The following is a 25,988-nucleotide window of genomic DNA, read 5'->3' on the forward strand; positions in this document are numbered from 1 at the left end:
AATTCTGTGCAAAATAGCCTCATGAACCCACAGGTGCATTCAATAAAACATGGGGTGTTTGGATAAGTGCTTAATGTGCCCAATGCTTTGCATGTTTTCCTTAGGAAAAGTTAACTACAGATAAATCCTTAAGTAAGAAGTAAACAAACGGCAATTTTGTAAAAAGTATAACTTATGGTTTTATTACACAATATGAGGAAAGGAGGCATGAAGAATGGCAAAAAGAAAACACCATGATGCAATTCATACATATTTTCATGATAGAGGGAATTGAGTATCCTCATGGCAGTTTTCACTTGCATTTCACTCTGTGACACCAGCGTATCGAAGAGGTAGCAATATTTCAAAGTACAAAACCAGCCTAGTACTCTAACTTTAAGCATTATAAAAAGTCATTCATATCAGCAGAGGTTAAACTGAGAACTGGTACGATGTTAAAACAACATAACTAAAGATAAGGATGCAGTAGAATACAAGAATGATATTAACTTACACACACGGTTTGAAAATATGCACATATATGACGCTGCAATCCTGTATTCCTATCAAATCGAAGTTCATTACTGAAGTTTTTTTCAATATTTATTATTCTCTTGCAGAGTGTATTTCAGTAAACCTTTGAAAGCCAAGAATGATCCTCTCACATGAATGCCTACAAATAAATATAACAATGATGAATCAAATAAGGAATTTCTAATGGTTGCCACAATTCACATTCACAGGCCAAAGGGGGATAATCAACGCCAATTTAATTAAACCCATTTAAAAAATAATGGTAAAACTCCATTATCTTTCCAGCAGTCTTGTGAAGAAACATCTTCCTCTGAGCACTTGACACACATACACAGCATTCGTTCAGAAGGTATGGCTACATTTCATCATACAGTAGTTCTGTTGGAGTCTCCAGCCAGTTTGTCAACAAGCTGAAAAGAAATAGATAAATAAATATGTACATTAGGGTGCCATTAGAAAAAGTACTAATTGTAAGTGGTAAAAATGAATCCTGACAAAGTTTGCACCACCTTCTTTGTCTACAAGAAAAGTAGCTTCCTTCCCAATTGCATTTTATAGGCCTGATTCTGATGAGGGAAATTCAAACACCACGCATTATCTTCTCGTTTTCAATGCATAGATGGAGATTACCTGCAGCTTAGGCCTAATTATTAGTAAAGGTGGAATGCAAGAGAATTGTTAGGCCTTGAATAAATGTAAGAAAATATGCTTGCTATGAAGTGAAAAAAGGGGCAGAGGAAATATATGTGGGGTATTTTGACAAGGGAGTTGAAGAGAACGCTTTAATGAGATTAAAAGAAGGACCACATTTTTGTGAAGGGGCTGGCTATGACAGGGTAATGGTACTAGGGATTAGAGCAAGCATCAGCAGCTGCCCTCAAACCAGCACACATCATAAGGCAACAGGAGACCATGCATAGTGGCCAATGAGGTCGGTCACCAAAATTGGAGGTGAGCAGAGAAGGCATTCTTGGAAGAAATGTGGATCTTTTTCACTGCTGGTTTGATATTGTTTGTTATTATCATAATTATGTAGTGTGAAGAGTATACAATGCAGGTTCACCCAGGACACTTTAATATGTATGTCATTATCCACAGTCCACTATTATATGTGCACAGTTAAAATTTTGGCAAGAATTTAGAAAATGTATAAATGTACATCAATGTGACTCTTACCACTCAAATTTTTTTCAGATTTTTTGAAGTGGTGGAACATAGAAATAAAAATAATCTAGGTCAAGAGGCAAACATGCTGCATGCAGCAACGAAAATTTTTGCTGCAAGGTTGATGCTGCAAATGCTCATCTACCATATGAAAACAGGAAGACTTGAGTGATGTGTTTAAATTTCCTTCCTTGGAATTCAGCCTTAGAATAGCATGCCATCACATAGAAAACTAATTTTCTACGATATTAATATATGCAGCACAATAATCATACTTCTCCCCGTATTTGTACCTATTTGTTTGGCAAATAATTTACATGTTTTATACCTTTTAAGTCTGATTCGCACAATCATTTTTCAATGCCTTTCTAGAGATAGCTCAAATTATCAAAAATAAGACATTTTGAAGTAATTATTTTAAGGGATACTCCATATCCTTTTTTTCCATAGCAGAACACATCATTTTGCCAATCACAACTTGACTTGAAGTGCAATGAAAGTTTTTAATACAGAGAGGAGAGCTAAAAATGATTGAAAAAGGCATAAAGAAAAAGACTGCGTCATCCAGGATACAAAACCTGAAAAGGGGCATACATTGATTATGTAAGAGTTAAGGGAGAGAGCCAAATCTCTCACATGGAGGAAGGAAGAGGTCAGCAAATATCACATAATTTTTCTGCCAGAAACAGCATTAAATTGCCAGAAAACTGGGTGAAATTAAGTTAATATGTTTCTACTCTAAAATTTTGCCAAATCCTACAAAACAATACTTATTAGAGCAATGATAATTCCAAAAATTAGCACAGAAGCCCCTAATTGCCAAGCCACCACTATAGTAATAACTTTTCAACTGCTATTCGGAATGTCTGGGTCAAGATTTGAAATATTCAGTTCAGAGATAGCGGCTTGTTCTCTCTTGCAGAGAATTTTTTTTGTTTTTCCCAAGATGCCCTCTAGTAAAATTGATGGTTTGAGGCGTTACTTGGTGAAATTGCTTCATGTTAAATAAAATTAAAAAAGGACTTTAATAAATGTTGGTCATAATTTCCTTGGAGCACTTCTTTTTTATGTAAAAAGTGCTGGTGTTCTAACACTCCCTGCCACAAGCCTTTTAGATGGCTTGCGGGGTGTTATGTAGATGTGGATGAATGTCCATTCTACAATCTAGCAGTGTAATGGTTGTATGATTTGCAATTCTCTTTCTATTTTTATTTATCACTCTTGAACTGCCTTACTTCCACATGAGAAGGCCAACAGGACCAATTAAGTTTTATCTATCTAATTTTCATTTTTTTAACACACTGAAATTTTTGTGAGAAAAATCAGATCACTTTTTTGCGGCTTTCCATGAAAGATTGTATTTCAATTTTATGTACACTACTATTTTCAATTATTTAGAAAAAAAAAACATGAGTTGTATTTTTACACACTGAACTTATCCTTCTTACTCGTATTTTTATTTGAACAAAAACATAAAAAAGTTGAGACATGGTAAAATTGGCCTCACTGCTTCATGGGAAAATTTTAGGAAGTAATTAATAGACATAAAAATGTAATCTTGCAGCAGAGCTTAGATACACCGAGAGCTTCCACTGAGTTGCGGATGATGAGTCAACCTCTAGACATAGAGGTTACCTTTGGGTCCATCCCTGGGTAAGATAGGCCATCTAAATGACACATTAAGCCTGTGAGGATGCGTGACTGGGCAAAAGGAGGCCGCCAATAATTATGACTCTCATCACCCAGGGGAGAAAGCAGCAGCTCTTCTTAATATGAGTGAAGGTGGTGACCACAGTGGCCAGTACATTAACACTCATTTCACTGCAGGCGAGGAAGCATTTACTTTAACGGCTGTAGTACTGCGATGTGGAAGGCAAGGCGAAACCACCACATTTTTATCCCAAGGAGTAGCAGTTACTTGAATATCATGTTGAAATTTGCTCAGGTAAAATATTGTGGATGTCAAAGCCAGTCTACATTCAGATCTCTGGGCAGGAACTACATTAAAGGGTACATTGGTGAAATTTTATCAAGTATTGAGGATCGGAACATGAAATGTGGGGTTGCTTAGAACCTGCAGTAAACTGGAAAACCTTAAGGAGGATGCAAATATTGAACATCAACATGGTAGGAATTAGCAAAATGATGTGACCTGAAGAGGGAGACTTTCGAGAGGAAGCTTTAGGGTTATACACACTGGATCTCAATACGGTAATGCAGAAGCTGGAATAATTCTTGGAAAGAGTGCCGGAAAACATGTGAGAAGCTTCATGCAGTACAATGAAATGATAGTTATGGTGAAGTTGGTTGAAACTGGTAGATACTGTGGTGATACAGGTTTACATGCGTATGTAAGACAAGGAGAAAGAAGATGAAAACATCTATGACGATATCAAGGAATTAAATCCAACAGGTAGAAGTGAAGAATCCCTTATTGTTTAACCCTTTCGAGACGGCAGAGTTTTCCTCTTAGCACCACTGCTGTACTAAGCCCCAAGAGACTCTTCTTTCTCGTGGTACGGAGCATTTTTGGAGGGCATTCGTTAAGAAGGGTCTCGCTGAACCTTTTTCGACCCCTCCACACAGGGACTTCGCATTATCTCGGACTCCGAGAGTAGTTGTGCTCCCTCCTTTCCGGGTTAACGACCATACCTGCGGCATTGGTTCGCGGTCAACTTATGTATTGCTTGTAAGTATTAAGCAAAAGGATAATTGTTGCTTGCACGTAAATTACAGAATTTGAATTGAATTCCTCATTTTTATCTGAGCATTGTCAAATTTTAAACGAAGTTCTAAGGCCATTATTAACGAATTTAACGCAGCAACAATTTCCATGTTGATGTTTATACATAACTCGAGATATAAGTTAATATTTATCGTAGAATTTCATTTAAAAATTGTAAACGCTGCTCAAAAGACAAATAATTCAATTCTTAGTTTATTTTTCTTGAGAAATGAACAAATATTTATTTCGAAACCTGACTGGATAAACAATTGAATGACCGCTGTCCCTTACTGCTAAGACGGGTTATAAAGGACGAGGGGTCCGGGTACCTGCTCCCGGATTACGAGGGTAAATCCTAAACGCGCTGTGCAGGGTTGGGCCCCGAAACAAAGACGTCGTAAACCCGCGACCGTCCTAAAAGGGGGAGAGCTAGGAAACGTATATATACGGCTTTCGTTCTACTGGCTAGCAAAATCTCACACGTAAATATACGGCCGTCGTCTCCCGGATCAGGAAACGTCCACACGTATATATACGTGCATAGTAGGGAAAAGGTTAAGAAGATTGGAACACTATTATCGGCAAAGGCCAAGATGGAAATATAACTGGAAAATATGGCTTAGAAAATCAAAATAAAAGAAAAGAAAGGTTTCTGAATTCTGCACACAGAGCACAAATTCAATGTTGCCATCACATAGTTTCAGAATTACATGGGAAGATACAAGGCGATACAAAATAAACATGGAAAATATGAGGGAAAAAAAGAATATTTCTACTAGACTATATTTTAGTGAAGTGGAGGTTTAAGAAACAGATAAGCAAAACTAATTAAACAGTAAGGAACTCTGTGAGAAAATACTGCTATTTAATATTAAATGACCATAAATTAATATTTCAGGTAACACCCGACAGTTGTACTAAAAATGATGCAAATATTTTCAATTCTTCACCTCTATAATTTTTTTTCTACTTCTTTCTGTTTCTCTGTAAGGGCTCATAACTTTACCAGGTAATTTTTCTTCCTTTTCTCTGTAATCTTCTCGTCTTCACCATTTACTTTTCAGTTGCATTTCTTCGGAAGCACATCTCTGTACTTGGCACCTCCTCTCACGCACTTATCTAATTAACTTACACTTTTCACATGTTTTATGATATCTTTGAAATCCTTGAGAAGATCTGAAGCTGTAGAGCATCCCAGAAATGACAAATTCCCATACCCAAGTGAGACTTCAAGGTCGAGAGGTGTGCGAGGGATTAGATTATAAAATCACCAAGTTTTGAAATGATGCCAGGCTTCTGGTGATCTTGGTTCCAACCTTGTTCCAAGTAAAGCAAAAAACGTTGGGCTCAACTAGACAATGTTTAAAAGTTGCTCATTGGCCTTCTAATGTTTGATATTTAATTGTTGATGTTGTTCAGGAGTTGTTAATGGGAGGAGAGGGGGGATTGTTGAGGAAAGAGTAAAAACAGGAAGTTACTCATAGTAGTGAGGCAAAAAGAAAGTAAAATACTTGATAAAAAAAAGAAATAGAAAATGAAGAGGATTAGGAGCAAAACAAACATCAGATGTAACAGACATAGATGCAAACCCACTTTTCTGGCGACAGGGATGGGATATCAATCATAGGTTTGAAATAATAGCCCGGGGAATGTGAAGACGGAAGGGCCAGATTGAGAGTCATGAATCAGAATCGGAGACTAACATCCTACATATACAATAGACAAAGAAAAATTTAATTAATTTGTGAAAAATTTACAAATTAAGAAATACAAAATGAGTTCAGAAAGGTTCACAGTTATTTTACAAGTAGTCTGAATCAAATGGTATGGGGTAGAGTGATGTAGTATATAAATTGATTAATTACTTCCATAGATGGATTTAAGGCATGATTGTGAATTCTTTTGAGGAGTTAAAAAGACTGTTTGTCACTGATCAAATGAAAAGAAAAGTACCCATAGAGGTGCGAGATCAGCCGATAGATGAATGACCAAATTTCAAGGTTCCACATGTGTTGGCTGGGGAACTGGGGTCGTATTCTGTATTTCATCGGTACGGCACCAATCAGTTTCCCTTTCAAGCCCACCAACTGGACATTATTCTGTACTCACAATTGTTTCTGTACCGACGATGCCACTTTCAGCGATTCTGTACGGTCATTGGTTTCAACCCAGTCGATACGGTTCCCCCACCTTCCCCAAACAGGGAAAAACCAAATATATCCGAAGTTAGAAGTCATGTGACGTGTTACCACCAATGAAAGAAGGGTAGAAACGAGTGAAGACTCATTGGCACAGTTTGTTGTCGTCATTCTCAATCTTTTTTTTGCTGAAATTACGACTTGTTAGATTACGATAATCGATATTGGGTAACTAGTTAACAATGCTTATATAGTGTGTGGTGGTAGTGCTGTGGCTACAGAATCGAAGGAAACAATATTAAAACATTGAAATATAGTCTGCATGTGATGGAGATTGTTGCTGCTGGAATGAATTACTGAAATTATCCTTGCGATCATATTTTCTTTTTTAATATATTGGTACCGTATAGTGCTATTTATTTCTAATTTGGCAATATACACCAGACTCCCGATTATCCAGCTGTGGTTTATCCGGGTTGTGGATTATCTGTGCATGATTTATCACTCTTGCTCAATTTTTTCCATGATATTTATAAAAAATAAAATCAGATGCAAAATCATCGGAATTACGTCATTAATGCTAGGGCTTATTAATTCCGTTAGAATCCCCCTCGTAAAACGCAAGCGATCATGCACTAGCTGCATTCATGGGAGCACCGTGTTCCTGTTTTCCAAGCCTGGTAGTGAGCTACCGCGCTCCTTGATCACGGATACACATCGTACAGCAGTTGCAACCAGGGCAACTTGTGCGACACGCGACTACGTAGTGTGATGCCTGACAGTGTAGTTTCCAACGTCGAGCAGTGGTTTTGAAGCATTCATGCTAACCATTTTTCTGAGTCCGTGATCACACAGCCATGGATGTGTGGTTTTCAAAACCAGGCCTTACATGGAGCATTAATAATATGAGTACAACCATATTATCGCCGCTAAAAAGATCGCGAACTGGCAAACAAAGCTCTCAATGAGTCCAGGAAGCACTCTTAAATAACAGAATAAGTGCATAAATAATAATACATTGTTTGTCTTACATAAATTATGAACATTACACGACATTTAAGTGAAATGTTTGGATTATCCGTGTTTTCCGATTATTCGTGCCGTCTCTCCCCATCATTAGTCCGGATAATCTGGAGTGTACTGTAGTTGTCATTAAGTAAGTATCTTATTTTTACACCAAGGGAATCAACTGATTGTACAGTGAAATATAGTTGCCTGTTCGGAGTGAGAAAATGTTATAACATTGCAGCAAACGTCATATTTAAATAAAAATATCTTATTTCTATGCCGAGAGAAACGTCAAATGATGATTGAGAGAAATACAGTTGCCTATTCAGAGTGAGATAAAGAGATAACATTGCAGCAAAACTCATATTTAATCAAAAATATCTTTCTTATGTCAAGGGAGTAAATAAATGAAGATAGAATAAAATATATCCTATTCCAAGCAAGTGAAAGTGATAACATAAATGAGAGAAAGTCATAAAATGGCGGCAAACCTCATGTTTATTAACCAATATCTTACATTTATGTCAAGATAATCAATAGTTGACAACACTGAACTATAGTGGCCTATTCAAAGGGAGAGAAAGAGATAACCTTGCGGCAAACCTCATTATTTACTCGGTGATGAGGGGAAAACAAAATAAAAGTACAATGCAAATGGGGGAATTCAGGAAGCCCACTAGTCTGTGGCCATACCAACACCTTTGTGGTGTCGGTACAGCTACCAAAGATCTCCCGTTTTCACGTCAGAGCTGCACCGATAAGGTTATTACAGAATCGCACGACTGCTTGCCGGGAGTCATACCACCTGATGAATCGGTGCTGCATCAATTGGTTTGGAGATACAGAATACGGTCCCTGAATACCTTTGATGCTAATAGAGAGAGGTGATAAACCACAGATCATTACATTGGGATCAACATAATAAAAGGATCAAGTCTACAAAACCGAAGACTGTTTATATATAGTCCAATGAAAGACGTGACTTGGAAATGGAAAAAATCTCTAAACCTTTACCTTCAGGACAAAACTAGGTTTCAACCAAAGTATTACAGGTGTGGTTCCACTCTAAATTTCCTTGAAAATTGCCCAAAGAAAAAAGTGAAGGATAATGAAGAAAAAGATTTTGTTGGTTCTTTAAAATATGAAAATATGTTCTCATTTTACACATGAGCAAGAAGTTGAATGAGACAGAATGTAAGTTTAGCGCCATCAAAAAGGAATATGTTGCAATAGTTAGGGGTTTGAAAAAGCTTCACGTTTATCTAGATGGCCCCAGACCATTTAAAGTAGTGTCAGATCACAATCCTTAACAATGACTAAATAGAACATTGATTAGTTTACCAAGGTTGTTGAGATGTACATTGATGCTTCAACAATATGATTTTGGGATCATACATAGGCCAGGGTGAGCTCATAAGAACGCTCTATGCAGATCAATAGTCAACAACAGAGAGTTTGGTAGACAGGAACCATGCTCAGGTCCACTCGTCAGATGATTCTAGTGTTTCATCTATGATATGGTTCCAATTATGTCTCCTTCCGATGAAGGAGTGAGTCAGAGCAATGTTTAATACAAAAATTATCTGACTTTGCCTATTTTATATTATTAGTGGCGGTTGGGTGCATTGAGCAGGCGGTTGAGTGCTCCACTTGGGATATGATTCCTTACGGTAGCAATTTCATGTTCATTCGATCAAAGCATGTGGCAAATGGGGCTGATTTACGGACATACATAAATCTTTTTGTCGTACAGGGCAAGGAGAACAAAGGAGGAGAGCACCAAAGGCACACTATGCTGCACAGTGTATGGGGCTGACTAGTTATTACTTCCCACATTTTGACAAAAATTCTGAGATTCCAGATGTATCCCAATCCAATTCCGGTGCATTACATATCCCTGTGTTTCCTTGGATTGCAGGCACCCCAAAATATTTCAAGTCATTATGGTCATCATACACACTAAATTATTGATCATCATACTATTTTTAAATGCATGGAAGTCTTATTTTCATTAACATTTGTGCTTTTGGCACCAATTTATTCCAGATCGTATGCTAGTGAAGAGTGAATCCCTCATAAAGCTTGGGCTCTACAAAGAGGTAAATCATAAATAGCATACAGCAATGAAATATTAGACAAGCATGCATAAATCATTGCTTAAATATCTAGGTGTCTCCAAGGTTTAGTCATATGCAAACTATAGCAATATGTATATTAACTAAATTTTTATAACTATATATTTGGCTAAATACAGTATTTGGAATCAAAAAAGGATATCCTCTCTTAATGTAATTAGAGGTGCCATATCATTCATATAAATATAGCAATAATTAAAGTTCTCATAAAGTACTCTTCATCACTAAAGCTTGAAAATGAACACAAATAAATGGAAAAGATGATATTAAAAGGTAAAATCAACACCATGCACAAAAAAGATGACATACCCCTCCAATAATTGGAAGATTCAAAAACGTCCCAAGAACTGGAACACGCCTGAGGAAGTTGATGGCCGCAGGAAAAAATCCACTGTAAGGAATGAATTAAGATTTGAGACACATCTGTATAAACAAAAAACATCAAGTATCAATCGATTGGTATTTCTACGATCAGCAATGTAAAATTATTTGCATAGTAACAATTTAATAACTCACCTAAATAACAACACAAAACCATAGGTTTCAATTATCATTCCTGTAAATGGCCACCCCCAGAGCACTATAACGATTCCACCGAAGAAGGCCAAAGATCCTTTGACTTTATGTTTTTGAAAGAAAAACCTAAATGTCCTTTCTAACCCAATAACACATGCCAAACCGGCGATAAATAATATCTGAAATGAATAACGTCGAGGACGGTAAATCACTAATTCATGCTTAAAATAATAGACACTGATTAACATATATATCCTCTATTCCCGAATTAGCATAAGGATCCTTGTGTCGACACAATGAATATTCCGTGAAGTTATCTGAAAATTATTGAACTTACATTTCCAATGGCTAACAATCCTTTGTCAAATAGTAGCAATACACCTAAAAACAAGAACCCAATGCCAAATCCTGCAAGACCCACTCCAATTTCTGAAACATAAACAAGAAAATAATTTTCGAATGCGTAAATAACTCCTTAATTATAAGAATGTGAGACGTACAGAAAATCATTTAGGGCATTGCCAGTTGCTTGGCTTCACTTTCCCAAATAAAGAAATCATTAGTCTGCAGTATACGGTCAATCAATTGCTTACTTTGCATTTCTGTGACTTCGAACATTTTTTCTGATAGAAGAGATTACTTTTTTATCATAAATACTCCTGCATAAGCATAAGATACTTAATCATGCAGGTATTTGGTTTTGCCGGGAAAGGAACTTCCACGTCACACTCATTTTGGTTGGTCTGATACAGCAGAACTACAGTTTGAGACTCATAACGATGTTGTTGAAGAAAGAATTTCTATTTCCCCGCTCGAAGTAACGCTATTGAAATGACATTAACACCTGTAAGTTAAAACATAAATATCAAATCGGGAACGGTAAGGACAGCACCAGAGAATGTAGGGTCAATGTAGTTGTAGAAAATGTGTAATAACCTGCAATCTTCTATGTATAAATCATTATCACATTAAAATAGACAAATAACTAATTTGAATTAACTTATATGAAAAATAAAACTATTTGCATCTAATTAGTTATAAGCTTGACATCGACCACCACGCTTTCAGTGAACGCCAACTTGATAGAAATTAACCGAGTAGCGGGGCTGGGTGGACGAACTCGCCGTTCGGCTTTTTAAGTAGAGGCAGTGCACAGCTTTAAATTTATAATGATATAAATAAAGTAGACTATTTACAAGCTAAAATATCCTACCGTAGCCATTCTGTGGAGCCTCGAAACACACAATTACATCTACACGTAAAGGGTTTTATACGGTTTTGTTGGTTTCATGGCTATCGGGAAAGAAAGCGGCAGAAATGAAAAGGCCTAAAAACGGTACTTTTATAGATTTCTTCGATAGCGCAAAATAACGTTAGTATATTACGTTTGCCTGACGATCTTAACCAATAAAGCATTGAAATTTTTTCCCATATTTATTTAATTTGGCCAGTATATTTAGAAAGAGAAGTTCAAGTTCTAATACCCTTACAATAGGGAACTTGCATATATTTCAGATATAATCAATAGCCCCAAAATTATATAAAAATATATGTTTGCATACCTCGGTGAAAGTTTTTTTATTATTTTATGACGTGGTTTACGATATTTAATGCATCAAAGTTCACGAGAATTTTCAAATGCAAGTGAGAAGCGAAAACGCCCGATGATTGGCTGGTAGAAAAGTGACGTCATAGTTCAGTACGAGGAGAGACGGCGGCACGGCCATAGTATAGGTTGCATACATATACATGCGACGGCGTGGTTATGATTCATTTATTGAAGTGCAGACGTATCGCAGTTGTTCATTGTGACTTCAGGGCTATTATTTGATCTATTTCTCCTCCATTGAAAGCGATAGATTGCGTAAAGATGAAGGCATATGGTTATTCTTAGGCTGATCCTAGCAAGCTTCCTGTTACTGATTCCATCATGATAACAGGGTATTTTAGTGAAACTGTAGACTTCGTCGGCTCGGAAAGTCGATGCCGAGAAATGGAAAGATAGCTGATGAGCATCTGTAATGTTTTATAGTTCATAACAAAGTGAGACTTGCGTATAATATTGGCGAAAGCGTATACTCATGTGAAATGTGTATTCTTTTGGCAGTCCGGTAGAGTGTTATGGTGAACTTATTTCCACCTCGAAGCTGTCGATGATACTTTCAACTTAAAAATACCTTGCCTGGAGGGCGAAAGGAAGCTCTGAGGAGGCCAGACTATTAATTTTTCAATTTAGTAGCGATAATATAGACGAACTTCCAACACAATCTACCATCATGTGACTAAAAACCCCGAAGCCACTTCCTATTCTGCAGAAAGAATCGGTCAATCGCACTTCGATCAATATAATAAACACAACGTCTTCAGGTGTTAATAAGTTACTTTTGAAATGAAATACTTCCTAAATTAGCATTAAAATGTGCATGTTTTCCAAACAGAGTCTTTAATACATTTTGGGAGCTTTTCTCACGATATATCCGAAACCTTCTCTAAAGCCGATGTCCCACGGTCAAATTTGCGTCAAAATATTTTGATCAAAATTTGATGCAACTGACGCGCACCCTGTCCCACGGTCAAAATTTTGTCCAACTGGCTTTTGGTCCTATCGTTTGTACAAATCACCGATTTGTACAAATGGATAGGACAGGTTCTAAATTTTCATCCAATTGGATGAAACCAACCAATCACAGGGCCTTTGACAAAAAAGCATCGCCAAGCGCTGACACACAGGCCAAATACGTTAAACTTATTTATCGTCTGCATGAGTATTTTAATTAATAATTATGTATATTTATGGACACGAAAATAAACTTTGTTGTATTCCACACAGTATGCATTAAAAACCCAACCGGTTTCCACCTTTTCAGGTCGTTATCTTAATCGTAAACCTCTAGATAAGGACCTGAAAAGATCGAAACCGGTTGAGTTTTTTCATTAGTATTGTATGGAATACTAAAAGGTTTAGTTTTAAATTTATAATATCACCATACCACGAAGTGAATTCACAAAACATTATTTCAAATATATATATACGTTCCTGATCGTATATTTCATCGCCTGGTGTGGCCGTAAAGGTAAATATGAGCAAAAATTTGTCTTAGTGATAGGCGATGGAAGCTCTCAAATAGGAAATCCGTAATAAACAGTTGATCTCAAATAGAAAGAAAGCGATCTTTAGAATCGCAATACCAGGAGGGATGTTTTGGAAATAATAAAAGATTTACTTAAGGTATCGAGGCCGAATTTTACGCTTTATGGAAGGCATACAATGCGAGCGAGCAGCTGGAGAAATGACTAGTATGAACTGACGATTGTACCTGTGAAACACTACAGCTGCCCGTTTCTATTACTATGATTATAGGATAAGGACCTTATTTTAGAAACTGCTAGATTAGGAGAGAAAAATGTGATTTAAATGCACGCTTACAGCACTATTCATAACATCTCCTCAACCACAATGTCCATCATTTATTAATAACATTTTCCTCGCGGGAATAAACTGCCTCACGTTTGTATCCTGGCGTTTTATTCTGCCCTCAACCTTGCTGATAAGGGACATGAAAATATCCTGACTTGTCGTCAATTATTATCGATAATAAACGGGAACATCGGCGACCAACTCCTTCTCCAACATGTTTAACATGCTTATTCCAACGCTTTCATACCCCTTTTCCAGCCAAGGCCAAGTTCAGCATTCCTTCTGTTTTCTTTTTTTCGCATCTTTAATGTTCAAGAGGCCTGTTCAAACAATTTCGCCTGCTTAAAAAGAAAGAATCCTCCACCTCCACAAGTTTCCTAGTTGTTTACATAAATATCGTCTTTCGTTTGTTTTTGATCAAAATGAGATGCATCGTGGGACACCCCCAGTCCAGTTGTATCAAAATATTTGCATCAAAATTTTTGGACAAAAATTTTGATCAAAATATTTTGACGCAAATTTGACCGTGGGACATCGGCTTAAAGGCGAGCTCATCGTCATTGCGATCGGTTGTCACTTAAAAATTCCGTATCGGAAATCCTAGAGGGATGACTTTCGACGATGACCGTGATCACCTGCACTCTTACTATCACTGGAACCCGTGGTGAAAATATCATCCCAATCCAATTTCTATTTGGTTTTAACTGGGGAAAGAGCAACATAGAACTGCACATTCTTTTGGCAACTTTGGGTTTGACTTTCCCTCAAACACCCCATTTCCCCTGTGGTGCACATCAGTCCTATCTTTATACGATGGCCTGACAACCTTTAAATGGATCCTATTGGTTTATCCTGACAACCAACTAAATGGAAATTGCTGATCCACACATGTCCATTCTTATCTCCATAGTTTCCAAATCAAAGGCCGCGGAACATATGTTCAAAAAAAAAGTTGAGTCACAAGAGGTATATTCCTCTTGTGACTCAACTTTTTTTTTGAAAAGCAAGCAACGGCGTAGAATAAAATCAAAGAATGCTGCGATTCATTTTTTGTGACCACCTCTGGATTCCATTCTTTTTCCATCTACAACTTTCTTTATTTTTCGGGGTAAACTATGGGACAAGATAATGTTTAAATATTTTCATTAATTTATAACAAAATATAAGTTCGAAAAATACCCAAAAGCCATTTTATTAATCCGCACTGATGAGTGTAAATTAATGTGGAAGATGAATGCTGTAGACGTAGTAGTTTTCCTTAGGTTGAGTTGCAAAGTTCATGAAGTTGACAAAACGGCTAATTTTTCGGTGCGCGGAGTCATTTATTGCACTGACCGTGTCTACATTTTTCAATTTTTTTGTAATAAAATAAATCAGAATTTAGGATAAAATTTCCTTTAATTTGACGTATAGTTCATTATTATAGCATGTAGTGAAGCCAGGATATAAATTTGTAAAGTACAGCGGCGCATCATTTTGACGCCGACAGTAGAAGAAAACGCTGTCTTCTTGGCTGGCACTCGAATGCATGAGGATCAACGTTGCTCTATATTTTCATATTTCCTCCCTTGATTTTAAACATCATGGAATTTTCTATGTCCTTCCGTAACTGAAATTGAACAAGTGCCTTAATAATTTGAGTCCATCGTAACCATCGAGAAACACCTATCTCGATTTTTGTTCGGAAGTTGAGTTTTTATTCTACGGCGGCCGAATTATCGAAAAATCTCAGTTTCAAGTTATTCAGTCAATGAAATATGGAAATATTATTTATATAAAAGTTATCTTCGCTCACATAGCACACGGGTTTATCATTCCGTTTATTATACTCTTATTTTCCGTAACGCTCATCCCGACAGACGGCATGCATCGAGGCTTTTCTTCTAATTTCCTCCGTGGGAATGCGGACGAAAATTTTTTTCTGGGGTGTTATTGCACAGAGGAATAATGCACCACTTGTAATTTTTCCTTATTTCACCCATGTTTTCCTTAAAACGCAACGTGGATCTTCCAAACCTGCAGTTACTGGGCTTGGATCTTGGACTCGTACTGAACTATGACGTCACAGCCAAAGATTAGTGGGGGCGGTATTTTTTAGCCCGCGAAACTCGGCCGACTTTTGGGAGTCATTTTCTAGGGTATAAACTGAATTTTAAGCGGAAAAAAGTATATTGCTGTACTAAGTGTTTACTGTAGTATATCAGCATACTGTTTATAAAAAGTATGCAATTTCCCTATTACATTCAGTACTAATTGTCCTTCATTACAGTTAAAATTTAAGTATCGCAAACCATTTGAATAAAAAATTAAAACTAAAGTAATTAGTACCGTTTTCTGTACATTATTTTGTTGAAACAAATGCAAATGTGCCTTTTTGTAAAGGATCAATGCTATAAATATATGGTGAATGATCCCCCAACCTTGGGGGACCATGCACCACAAAATTGGTGTAAAAATTCATACACCTGTGGCCAGGCACATACCCACCCAGACATTTGCTTTGCAGGGAGCTTGGGTGGTATGCTGATATTTTGTGATCAATAGGGTAGTTTCCATCATCAAAGAAAACGAAAAGGCATTGATTGCGATTCTGTACCCACCAAATTAGTGTATTCATATAATATACAAATTATTTGGTTTTAGAAACGCCAGTTTAGACAAATGTTAATGGTCAATTTTAATCTCATTAGAAAAAGGCCAGATTGGCACCCATCCGATGCCACTCCACGTGACGTCACAGGGACCTAGTTTCTATACGAGTTGATAGGAGTTTTACATTGTCTGAGGTTACCAATGCATGTATGAGGCACAGAGCTCAGGGAAACACGTCTTAATAATCACCTATTAAAACTGGCTAAGGTTGGAAAGTTTTCTTCGTTTTATAAGGCATTAATAACCCTTATTTAAGTCAAGCACTATCTGCTAGCTGGGTACTCTGCTACCTGCCTGCATCGTGGTGGTGCTCATAGCTTCGCACTAAGGTGGCCTCACACGGCGGCAGCTGGAACCAGAATGACATCACACAGGCTTTTCCCAGCATTCATACTTAGCCGTCGCGTTTTCACGCACTTGAATATTTTCACTTTTCATTTAATCGCAAAAAATAGATATCGTCATTTAAAAATCTAATAGCAAGAAATACATACTCCAGGAATAATAATATTTCGATTTAGGTAATAAAAAAATAAAATGAAACCACCCTATTGGCATGCATTTAAAGCATTAAACAAACGGGGATTGGGGTCGCCCCCCCCCCCCTCCTCCCTGGCTACATGCCTGCCTGCCTGTGTCAGGGTTGAACTCTATATTAGCTTCACATAGTACATAAATATCGAAATTAACATGCAGGTTGAATCACTGAATGAGTGATGAAGACTTTGCTCCAAACATATTATATACATACTGATTTGTTTGATTTTCATCATAGCTTGTTCTCTTCATGGTGAGTCATAGCAATGGTTAACTGAAACTTTAAAGGAAATTACGAATTAGGTTTAAATTTAACTTATAAAAATATTAAAATATCATGAAATCACAACATATAATAACTAGTGCATTTTTGAGTACTCCATTTTGAAAATGTTTACATCCATTTATGTTAAAACCAACCAAGCATTCTGCACATACTCTAAAGTGGAGTATCATTATTGCCTTTTGATACATCTTTGATAAAATTAAATAAATCAATTATTTACTTCAATTTTAAATAACACAAAAAAAGAAAACGACAAACATTTATCCTGCTATATAGTCATTCATGCGATAAACATGTTGATGCCAGGTGAGTAAAATTTTTAATTGTCAAAGGAAATGGATCACTACCACCCGGAAGGGAATTTATTAGAAAAGAAAGTGTAAGGAATAGAGAGCGCCTAATTACAGATAGCCTGGGTGCAGACATGTGGAGTAAAGAGGTAGAATGGGTGTGGCGGGAAGGTACTCTGATTTTGGCGGAAACGATATCAGGACTGTTGAAGCGGGAGTTAAGGACTGTGTAAATGAATTTTATGTCTGATTGAAGTCGGAGACGGGAGGAATAAGGAGGATAACACTGCACTAGTAGGTGCCTCGCGGAGATTTGGGTTACTAAATTTTACAATTTTCCTAAAAAAAGTTGTAAGTAACACTATAAAGGGTGGCAAGATTAGTGGGAGCAGATACATATTGACCAAATTGGGGAGCAATAGATGATCATCAGAAGAACTATGGATGAGAAGTAGGATTGGAGAGCTTTAGTACTGGTGATATCTGTGAACCGGTAGAGTAGTCCTAAGAGTGACATGGCTTTTGATTTGATGTCATGGATGTGTTCAGAGAGCATAAGTTTGTGGTCCACAATAATTGCAAGATCTATCATGGATGACACGTGATTAAGAGGCAAGGAGTTAATTACATAATCAAATTGGATATGAGTTTTCTTCGCAGATATTGTCGCTGTGGTGCACTTTTTTAGGTTCAATTTCAGCCTCCAGAGATTGCACCACTCTGTGGCCTTTTTTACGGCATCCTGTAGCACCAGTGGCGTAACTAGGACTATGCTTTGGGGGGGGGGGGGGGATCTATCCCTCTCATCCCCCCCATAGTTGCGCCACTGTGTAGCATAACACAATTTGCAAGATTACTTATCTTTTTAAATAGTTTGCAGTCATCAGCATAGAGTAAGGTATTGGCTTGGAAATAATGGACAAGGGGGGCGAGATCATCAATGAATAGGTCGAAGAGGTAAAGTCCAAGAATGCTACATTGAGGCACCTCGGGAGTAATGTTTGACCAGGAAGATGTGATACCAACGAGTATTACTATTTGGGATCTGTCACGGATGAAACTGGACAAGAGACTAAGGAAGGTGCTAGGGATATTAAAGTGGGAGGTTAAGTTTATGTAGCAGAAGTTTGTGGTTTAGAGTGTCTAAGGCTTTGGAAAAATCAAGAAAGACGGTGTCAAGTTGAGACTTTTCACCCATCTATAGTGCTGCATGTTGCTGAAATAATGATAAATTTATTAAACAAGAGAGACTCGAAAGGAAACCGTGCTGATCTGGGGAGAGAAAGGGAGAGGTAAAGTAGTAAAGTCGGTTCAGGATGATCCTTTCATAGACTGAGGAAAGTACGGGATGTATCGAGATGGGCTGATAGTTAGAGACGTAATTTTTAGGGCCAGATTTATGTATAGGAATAATATTTGCTATTTTCCATTGAGAGGGAAATATACCATAGTGGAAGCAGCGATTTAAAAGGAGGGCAATGGGAACTGAGAGAGACTGAGCACAGTTGCATACGAAAATGGGACTAAGGCCATCAGGGCCAGGTGAGCGGTGGAGGGGGATCTTTGTTAGGTATTTAGCAACTTCCTTGGGATCTGTCTGAATATCTGATAGGCAGTGACTGTTGACAGGAGAGAGGGAAAAGTTGTCTGTAAGTGAGAAATTTGATGCCAGTGCTTGACTTACGGTGAAACATTCGAGGAAGAAGTTTGATCTGTCCTTACCTACGACATAGGAACTATTAAGAGACACAGCATCAGGAATTTGAGGGATATAATAATAATAAAAATAATAAAATTTATTGTTCCACTGGTCATTTGACATAGAACTCGTCAAATTGGAAACATACATATTGTATACAATACTTATACAATATATGCAATAGACAAAAAATCAATTAGAGAATATCTTCCAGGTATTCAGTCAAGCTGTAATACCGTTTGTTATAAAGAATTTTACATAATCTGCTTTTGAAAATGGCCGGAGAAGATACAGACTTTAAAGAACTTGGGAGCTTATTGTATATTTGGGAAGCTGGGTGGAAAGGACCTCGCCTAAAATACTCTAAATTGTGCCCAAATGCATGTATATTGCCTCTACCACGTGTATTGTATGAATGGTAGTCACTATTTGGTGGGGATAGAGAAGGATTGTTTTTAACCAACATAAAGCATTGCAGAATATATATACAAGGGAGTGTAAGAATGCCAAGAGCTTCAAATATTGGCCTACCTGGAGTCCTAACTGACACACCTAAAATGGCTTTGATAGCATGTTTTTGTAATGATAAAGCTTTAGCAGCTGCTGTCGTGTTTCCCCAGAAAATTAGGCCGTACATCAAGTGAGAATGGACATTGGCATAGTACACCATTTTTAGTGTGGTAGCATGTAACGGCATTTATTAACAGAGGTCCAGAATTTTTTATGATCTGAAGTTATGGAGGAAGACAGTTCCTGAAGATGTTCTCCTTGTAGTCATGGCATATAAAGGAATATGATAGGTGACGTAGGTCCGAGAACACTTTGTATGTGTTTTCACTAGGGCAATCTCTATTTAGATACCAAGCCCAATTTCTGTTACCATGGGTATGAATTGTCGGGCTTGAACCACAAAGGAAGTCTTTTAGTCCTTGGGGTCACAAAGGAAACAAAGTCTTTTATGACACTGTTGATAACTGAGTAGAAGAAGTCCACTGCTTCATCTGGAGACAATGAACTGTGGATAGTCCAAGGGATTAACTTGAGTGCGTGGCTGAGGTCCCTCCAGCAAACCTTCGACCACATAGGGAAGAGTTTATGGGGTCTGGAAGGCACCCAGCAGCAATTCCGGGAGCCTTGGAAACAAAATGTAGCATTGAGTGACTCACGGTCGGAGTCGAAAATATTTTGGCCAGGGGTGATGGAGATGGGGGGGACAGAGTAAATAAGGAAATCCAATATTGCCAAGTTTCTGGAGGCATGAAGATTAAACTGCTATGTACATATAAGTGGAGTGCAATAATGAAGAGACTAATAAAGTAATCACCACGGGAATTGATAGGTGAGCCTGAGGTGGGGGAGTCCCAGGAAATAGGCAAGTTAAAATCACCAATCAGAATTACGTTGCAGAGGTTAACAGCCTTTATTTAGCATAGAGTCAAAACACTTTCCTTATACAATTAGGTCACTAGCTGGAGGGCGATAAAAATATCTAATGAGTGTTTTACTCGACTTACTCTAGGGATATTTATGAGAAAAGAGAGACACTTCAATCCAAACAATTTCACAACCAGTCTCTAAATCTCTCCGTCGCTTGAACTGGTAAGCTGAATTAATTGCGACGACTCCTCCCCCTCTTGATGGTCTGTCTCGGCAATGCACAGACAATTCACTGTCACTAATGGATGAATTTAGCCATGTCTAGGAGAGGGCAATGACATCAAAGGACGACAACTCATGAGCATGTGCATCACACGGGGACAATTTGTTCCTAGAGCTTCTCAGATTTTGATCAACCTTAACTTTATCAACATTTTCTCACTTTTTCATGACAGATTGAAGTCATGATGCCAGTCATGACTGGTATAGCTCTGATCCAAACTTCTTTCCCACCACGATGCTTCAGAAGACTGGTGAGTACATCAGGCATGTAATCACCAGTCACCACCGAAATGCACAAGGCTTTCCAAAGTTAGTATATTACCTCACTAACACATTCATTGAATTCCTTGAATCAAACATCGTCAAACTCTTCTTCACAAAAGCTCCACTGAATCTACATTTACTCGATGCTTCTGCAAGTCTCAGTGGCAATGATGTAAAGTTGTAAAGTGCTAATGAAGAGGTCACAAGTTCAAATCCCTAGTAGGCTATCCACCATCCATGGCTTTGCTGTGTGCATATCCAAACTAGTTAAATTTAATAGAAGACGCTATAGACATAGAGAATTCAGAGCAAAGGCACATGCATATGGGAGGATGAGGAAATTATCCTCATTATTCAAAGAGGATTATTTTTTAAAGGAGGCTAATTATCAGGGAAAATGAGTCCTTAAGTTGTTGAGTGGGTAGACTGACTTTGATAGGGCACATAAAATCAATTACACACCTGTGTATTTAATAAATAAGTTTGAGCAATATTTTTTATTCTTACTTTCAACTGATCGGTTGATCAGATTTACATGGAATGCTGAATACATTTAGGTATTCTTCTTCCAAGGGATGAAGTTTTCCACCCGTTATTACAAGTGAGTGCAGTGGTTTACCCAAGTCTACATTCATCATCTCTCTCAAGGAGCAGCTCACAATTTGCTGCGTTGACGATCCAACTCTTGCCACTCCTATACAAAGTGTCTCTTTCAAGTAGGCTGAAAGGAAATGAGAATAAATGGGTTTGATATCTTTTTTCAGCATAGAGTAGACCTCAAACGTAAATAAATAAATTTTTTGTCCCATCACTTGGAGCTAAAGCTAAGGATGTCACATTTGGATGAGAGCTTCCATTCAGTTAAAATTTCGGAAGACAAGAAATTTGATATGCTCATCAAAGTTCCAAAACATATCCCCAAAGTCAGTCTCTTGACCTACCCCATTGGCAAGTTAAAACTATTCTCCTTCACATTTAGGATTGTGAAATCAATTTTTTTTAATTTTGTAGATATTTTTTCCAACTTTAATTGGCAGTCAGAATTTCCTGAACACAACTGCATTTCTGACATAGAAAATAAGTCAAGTACTATGAATAATAACAAACCTAAAAGTAGGAACTAACTAAACAGCAGGCAATATCCAAAGTAAAATATTTCTAAGAATTCAAAATAACATTAGTTCCTTGATCTTAAGAGAATACTTAAAAGTAGGTGTGTGTAATATACATTTTGTTGGAAAATTTAAGTCAGGCCTAAAATTACCTATATTCACTCAACCATGTGATCAATGTTTCGGTCGATGGACATGGATGGTTTTGGATGCAGCGCACTTCCAATTAGAAAGAAGCTGTCCCAAGGACGAGATTTGATGTGAAACAAGAACTTGACATGAAAACCTTATAAAAAATTAGTAAGAAGTCTTTATCAACATATACTCACCAAGGTTACTGCTCTCAGACTTTTTGTCTATAATTTGGAGTAGCTGATGAGCAGCTTCTGCTACAGACATAAAGCGTGGAGGCTCATATTCTTTCTTACGTTTCATTAAACTTTCCATAGTTGGCTCTTTCACCTTGATGTCTGCAAGAAGGGGCATGAATGCAATTAACATTCAAAGAAATCTAATCTCTATAACTTGCAGCTTACATAATTTTCACATATTCCTAAGGCCTGTTGTAACACAATAGATTAACACATACATATAAATGAGTATGCCTATGATTGCTTGAATGATTGTAAAAATGTACCATGTTACCACCCAACTTACATGAATGCATGAAAAGAAAATAGAACCTTTTCCAATTCGGTTAATGCATTCGTACATGCTCCATTCTCGTCCACTAAATCGTTCATACTTTCACACATTAACTTGAACATGTTAATGATAAAATATAGTTTTTATTCATCCAGAGCACATTTACATGTGATGAATGCTGACATAATTACACTATGCAGTGAGAAAGTAAAATTTGAAACATAGGCAAATAAGTATAGTCTGCACACTCATTGATGAAACTTAAGTAACATTGTAAATGGAGCTAGATTGAACACAAGGTGGAAATATCAAGTTCAAAGTACTACTCAATATCACATAAGGGTGTGTACAGTAGCCACATTTGCATTTCTGTTGTACGATTATTTTATGAACATCACAGGCATGACCCAATAGCCTGATAAAATTAAGTAGGTGGGCATTAAAAAAAGAATTACAAGCAGTAGGTAAGGATATTGGTGTCAGAAACACACCTTTTTAGTTTTCTGCATAAAATTGAGGCTCTGGAGATTTTTAAAAAATCTGGAGAATGCGTGAACTCCAATCAAGTTTTGAGTCGGGGTCAGGCCAGAGGAGCTTTCCTGGATAACAACATTCATGTTTGAGGTTGAAGAGAAGGGTCTGGGTTTTATTATGATTACATAACAAGTTATTAGCAGCAAACCAGCCAATAGCTTGTTCCAGAATGTGTAATTAGTGTAACCAGGCCTTAAAAAATGATTCACTTCATCAATTCTGACTGAACATTTACAAGGGCATGCAAAGGCAAATTCTTCTTATTCCATCAGCAGCAAATTCAAGGTTCAATCTAGGATTTTCATGAGGGAGGGGTGGCAGGTCTCGAAAGGTGGAAGGAAAGTTATAAAGTTAAGAAGGGATGGTGGCATTTCCAGCAGTGTGAGCAAAGCGGAAGGAAAGATCTGGGGGTATCGTATCCACTTTATGTTTGCGGGTGAGCTCTCGTGAGAGCCCAGACACTCTTGGAAGGCCGCGCCAATGGGTAGGGGTAGGAGAGGCGGAGCAAACTTAATGTTGCCAAGTGTAAATAGCCACCCTAGTTTGTCACTGAGAACGTGTGAGTTACGGGTGGCCACAGGTATTTTTTCCCCGGCCCAGAGTCAACATACATACTCATTTGGAAGGTATTGAGGATAATCCTTTCACAGAAGCCCATGACATAGTCACCGCTGCATTAGGTTAGGCAACACGGCTCCACTAGCAGATTCACAATGTTAACTCGACGGAGGTCTGAGAGCAACTGACTGTGAGGCCATGCCTGCTGTTTGCTGATTGGTTAAGGGAAAGTCACGTGCCGAGAAACTTTCCATCCCCTAACCCCAACTTGCTTTAGCCACACCAGCTCACTCACAAAGATAAAATGAACACAGTATAGCCACAGATATTAAATGGGAGACTCAAAACTTGTTAATGAGACCAGCCAGAAGTATATGAAAGTTTTCTATAATCATGCATACTGGATGGAAGAAAAAATCATTACATTCAATTTGTGATTGAACAAACACACTCAATTGTAAGAGGAGCTCTATAAAAACCTCCACAAACTTTTCAAGTTCCTTTAATGACCCTGTTTAGCTAATTTGGTGGGATGGCTAAAGGTCCATAGTTCAGTTATTTATATGTAAGTGAATTTTACACATGTTAGATACTGGGGTCTTCCAAAAGTTTACTTCAACAGTGTTACATAATTCCATACTTCACTGCAAAATATTTATAAGAAATTGGAGAGAGTGGGAGTCAGGGGCGGATCCAGGATTTCTTTCTGGAGGGGGGGGCACTAGCAAGGCCATTTCCAGGATTTTGTTCTGGGGGGGGGGGGGGGGGGCACAAGTTTACCCCAAATACAAAACGAACACAATTATAGCGGGACCGTATTAAAAATCTTGCATATTTTTTAAGGTTCTGGAGGGGGGCACGTGCCCCCGTGATCCGCCTATAGGTGGGAGTAGATCATAAAGTAAGGTAAAATACTAGGAATCCCATTGTGGATCACGTATTGTTGGTTTTCAGGTTAAGTGTTCACGTACAGCCAAACTAATTTCATGAAAAAGCTTGTTCTCCGCCAATGGTAGGATCGAAAGCTTTATTTCAACGATTAAATACCGCCATTTTAGAGATGCTCCTCTCTAACCCTACATGATTTTTAAAATTAGGATTTAAAGGCCTTCAAATATGAATGTGCGACTTAAACTGGTTCTGCTACTCACACATCGGTTAGAAACATTCCGACACATCACATATCTCATTTATACTATATAAATTTACAAGAGTAATAATGGGCATGTAAATCACCTAGAAGGCAAAGTGTGTGAAGTCCCCTCTTCCTGTTTTCGTGAATTTTGTCATAAAAGCTGTCAGGTTGCCAGGAGTCTGTCCAATAAGGAATGGAAACGGTTTCTCCAAAACTGTATAGCTGTAATTTAAACATGAAAATTTTATCTATGAATCCATTAATAGTTAGGATAAATAATCAAAAAGAAGCTCCCAAAATGAGCCCACCTGAAGTCCGCAACAGCCAATGGCATTCATAATAGAGGCATTGTGGACAACTTGGAAGGGTATTTTCTTCTCTTTAGCTCGAATAATTAAATCTAAATGCGTAGTGGCACCAAAAGGATCGCCGACAACGAGTAGAGCTACATTACGTACATCCGCTGCGTTTAATATTTCTTCGCTATTTTGCTCCACCATTTCACGGTCAGCAATGATCAGGTTACGGCCATAAAATTCTTCCTGAAAAAATTACATTCGAATCAACGATATTAAAGGAATGTTGAACATTTCAGTAATACCAACTCTCAGTTCTAACACTACCAAAGCCTCCTTTCCGACGGTCAGAATTGAAGTATACGACTCTAAATACACCCTATCAGCATTCTTAACGATTTCAAGTCCTTTAACGGTGATATCTTTTGCGTCTCCCAAACCAATGCCAATTAGATAAAACATTTTGAAGTCAAATAAAGGCCAAGAATCTATAGTAAAATGATTTAAACTTCGACGATATTCTTCTTCAAAACACTACTAGGGAAATATCCACTAAATAATTATAAATGTCTATCCAAGAAACATTTACTCTCCTATTTTCCTCAACGAAAATGTTCATGCGGCAGACTGATAGAACGTTTTTAAATCACCACCTATCTAACACATTCACCATCGTTCAAAATCTTCAACATGTGGATAAAGTG

At 37.6% G+C, this 25,988-nt stretch overlaps 2 protein-coding genes across 5 annotated transcripts; both read right to left on the reverse strand.

The window, feature by feature from the left end:
* Nucleotides 1-154: 154 nt before the first annotated feature.
* Nucleotides 155-10,949, reverse strand: LOC124159502 (vesicle transport protein GOT1B). Its single transcript, XM_046535352.1, has 5 exons — nt 10,793-10,949; nt 10,537-10,628; nt 10,200-10,378; nt 9,993-10,074; nt 155-923 (listed from the first exon to the last, which is right to left on the reverse strand). Exons 1-5 carry the CDS (start codon nt 10,815-10,817, stop codon nt 879-881), a joined length of 423 nt encoding a protein of 140 aa, XP_046391308.1. The 5' UTR covers nt 10,818-10,949; the 3' UTR covers nt 155-878.
* LOC124159501 (diphthine methyl ester synthase) lies at nt 10,799-25,988 on the reverse strand. 4 transcript variants are annotated; one of them, XR_006864968.1, is made up of 7 exons: nt 25,612-25,987; nt 25,297-25,530; nt 25,090-25,210; nt 22,446-22,586; nt 21,512-21,725; nt 17,021-17,086; nt 10,799-11,043 (listed from the first exon to the last, which is right to left on the reverse strand). XR_006864968.1 is itself a non-coding variant. In XM_046535350.1 (6 exons), exons 1-5 carry the CDS (start codon nt 25,744-25,746, stop codon nt 21,514-21,516), a joined length of 843 nt encoding a protein of 280 aa, XP_046391306.1. In that variant the 5' UTR covers nt 25,747-25,987; the 3' UTR covers nt 20,487-21,267; nt 21,512-21,513. The 4 variants fall into 4 exon arrangements, 3 of the variants coding, with proteins under 3 accessions (XP_046391306.1, XP_046391307.1, XP_046391305.1); XM_046535350.1 differs by lacking the exons at nt 10,799-11,043; nt 17,021-17,086 and adding an exon at nt 20,487-21,267; XM_046535351.1 differs by lacking the exons at nt 10,799-11,043; nt 17,021-17,086 and having other exon boundaries at nt 21,470-21,725; nt 25,874-25,988.

This window comes from Ischnura elegans, chromosome 5, assembly GCF_921293095.1.
Source record: "Ischnura elegans chromosome 5, ioIscEleg1.1, whole genome shotgun sequence".
NCBI lineage: Eukaryota > Metazoa > Arthropoda > Insecta > Odonata > Coenagrionidae > Ischnura > Ischnura elegans.

Coding starts and splice junctions, on each gene's coding strand:
- LOC124159502 (XM_046535352.1), bottom strand. CDS start 10,817: ATGTTCGAAGTCACAGAAATGCAAA. Junction 10,379..10,536: donor GATTGTTAGCCATTGGAAAT/GTAAGTTCAATA, acceptor TATTCATTTCAG/ATATTATTTATCGCCGGTTT. Junction 924..9,992: donor ATCTTCCAATTATTGGAGGG/GTATGTCATCTT, acceptor ATTTCTTTTCAG/CTTGTTGACAAACTGGCTGG.
- LOC124159501 (XM_046535350.1), bottom strand. CDS start 25,746: ATGTTTTATCTAATTGGCATTGGTTTGGGAGACGCAAAAGATATCACC. Junction 25,211..25,296: donor TTGGCTGTTGCGGACTTCAG/GTGGGCTCATTT, acceptor TTTAAATTACAG/CTATACAGTTTTGGAGAAAC. Junction 22,587..25,089: donor TCACACACTTTGCCTTCTAG/GTGATTTACATG, acceptor CCCTTCTTGCAG/ACATCAAGGTGAAAGAGCCA.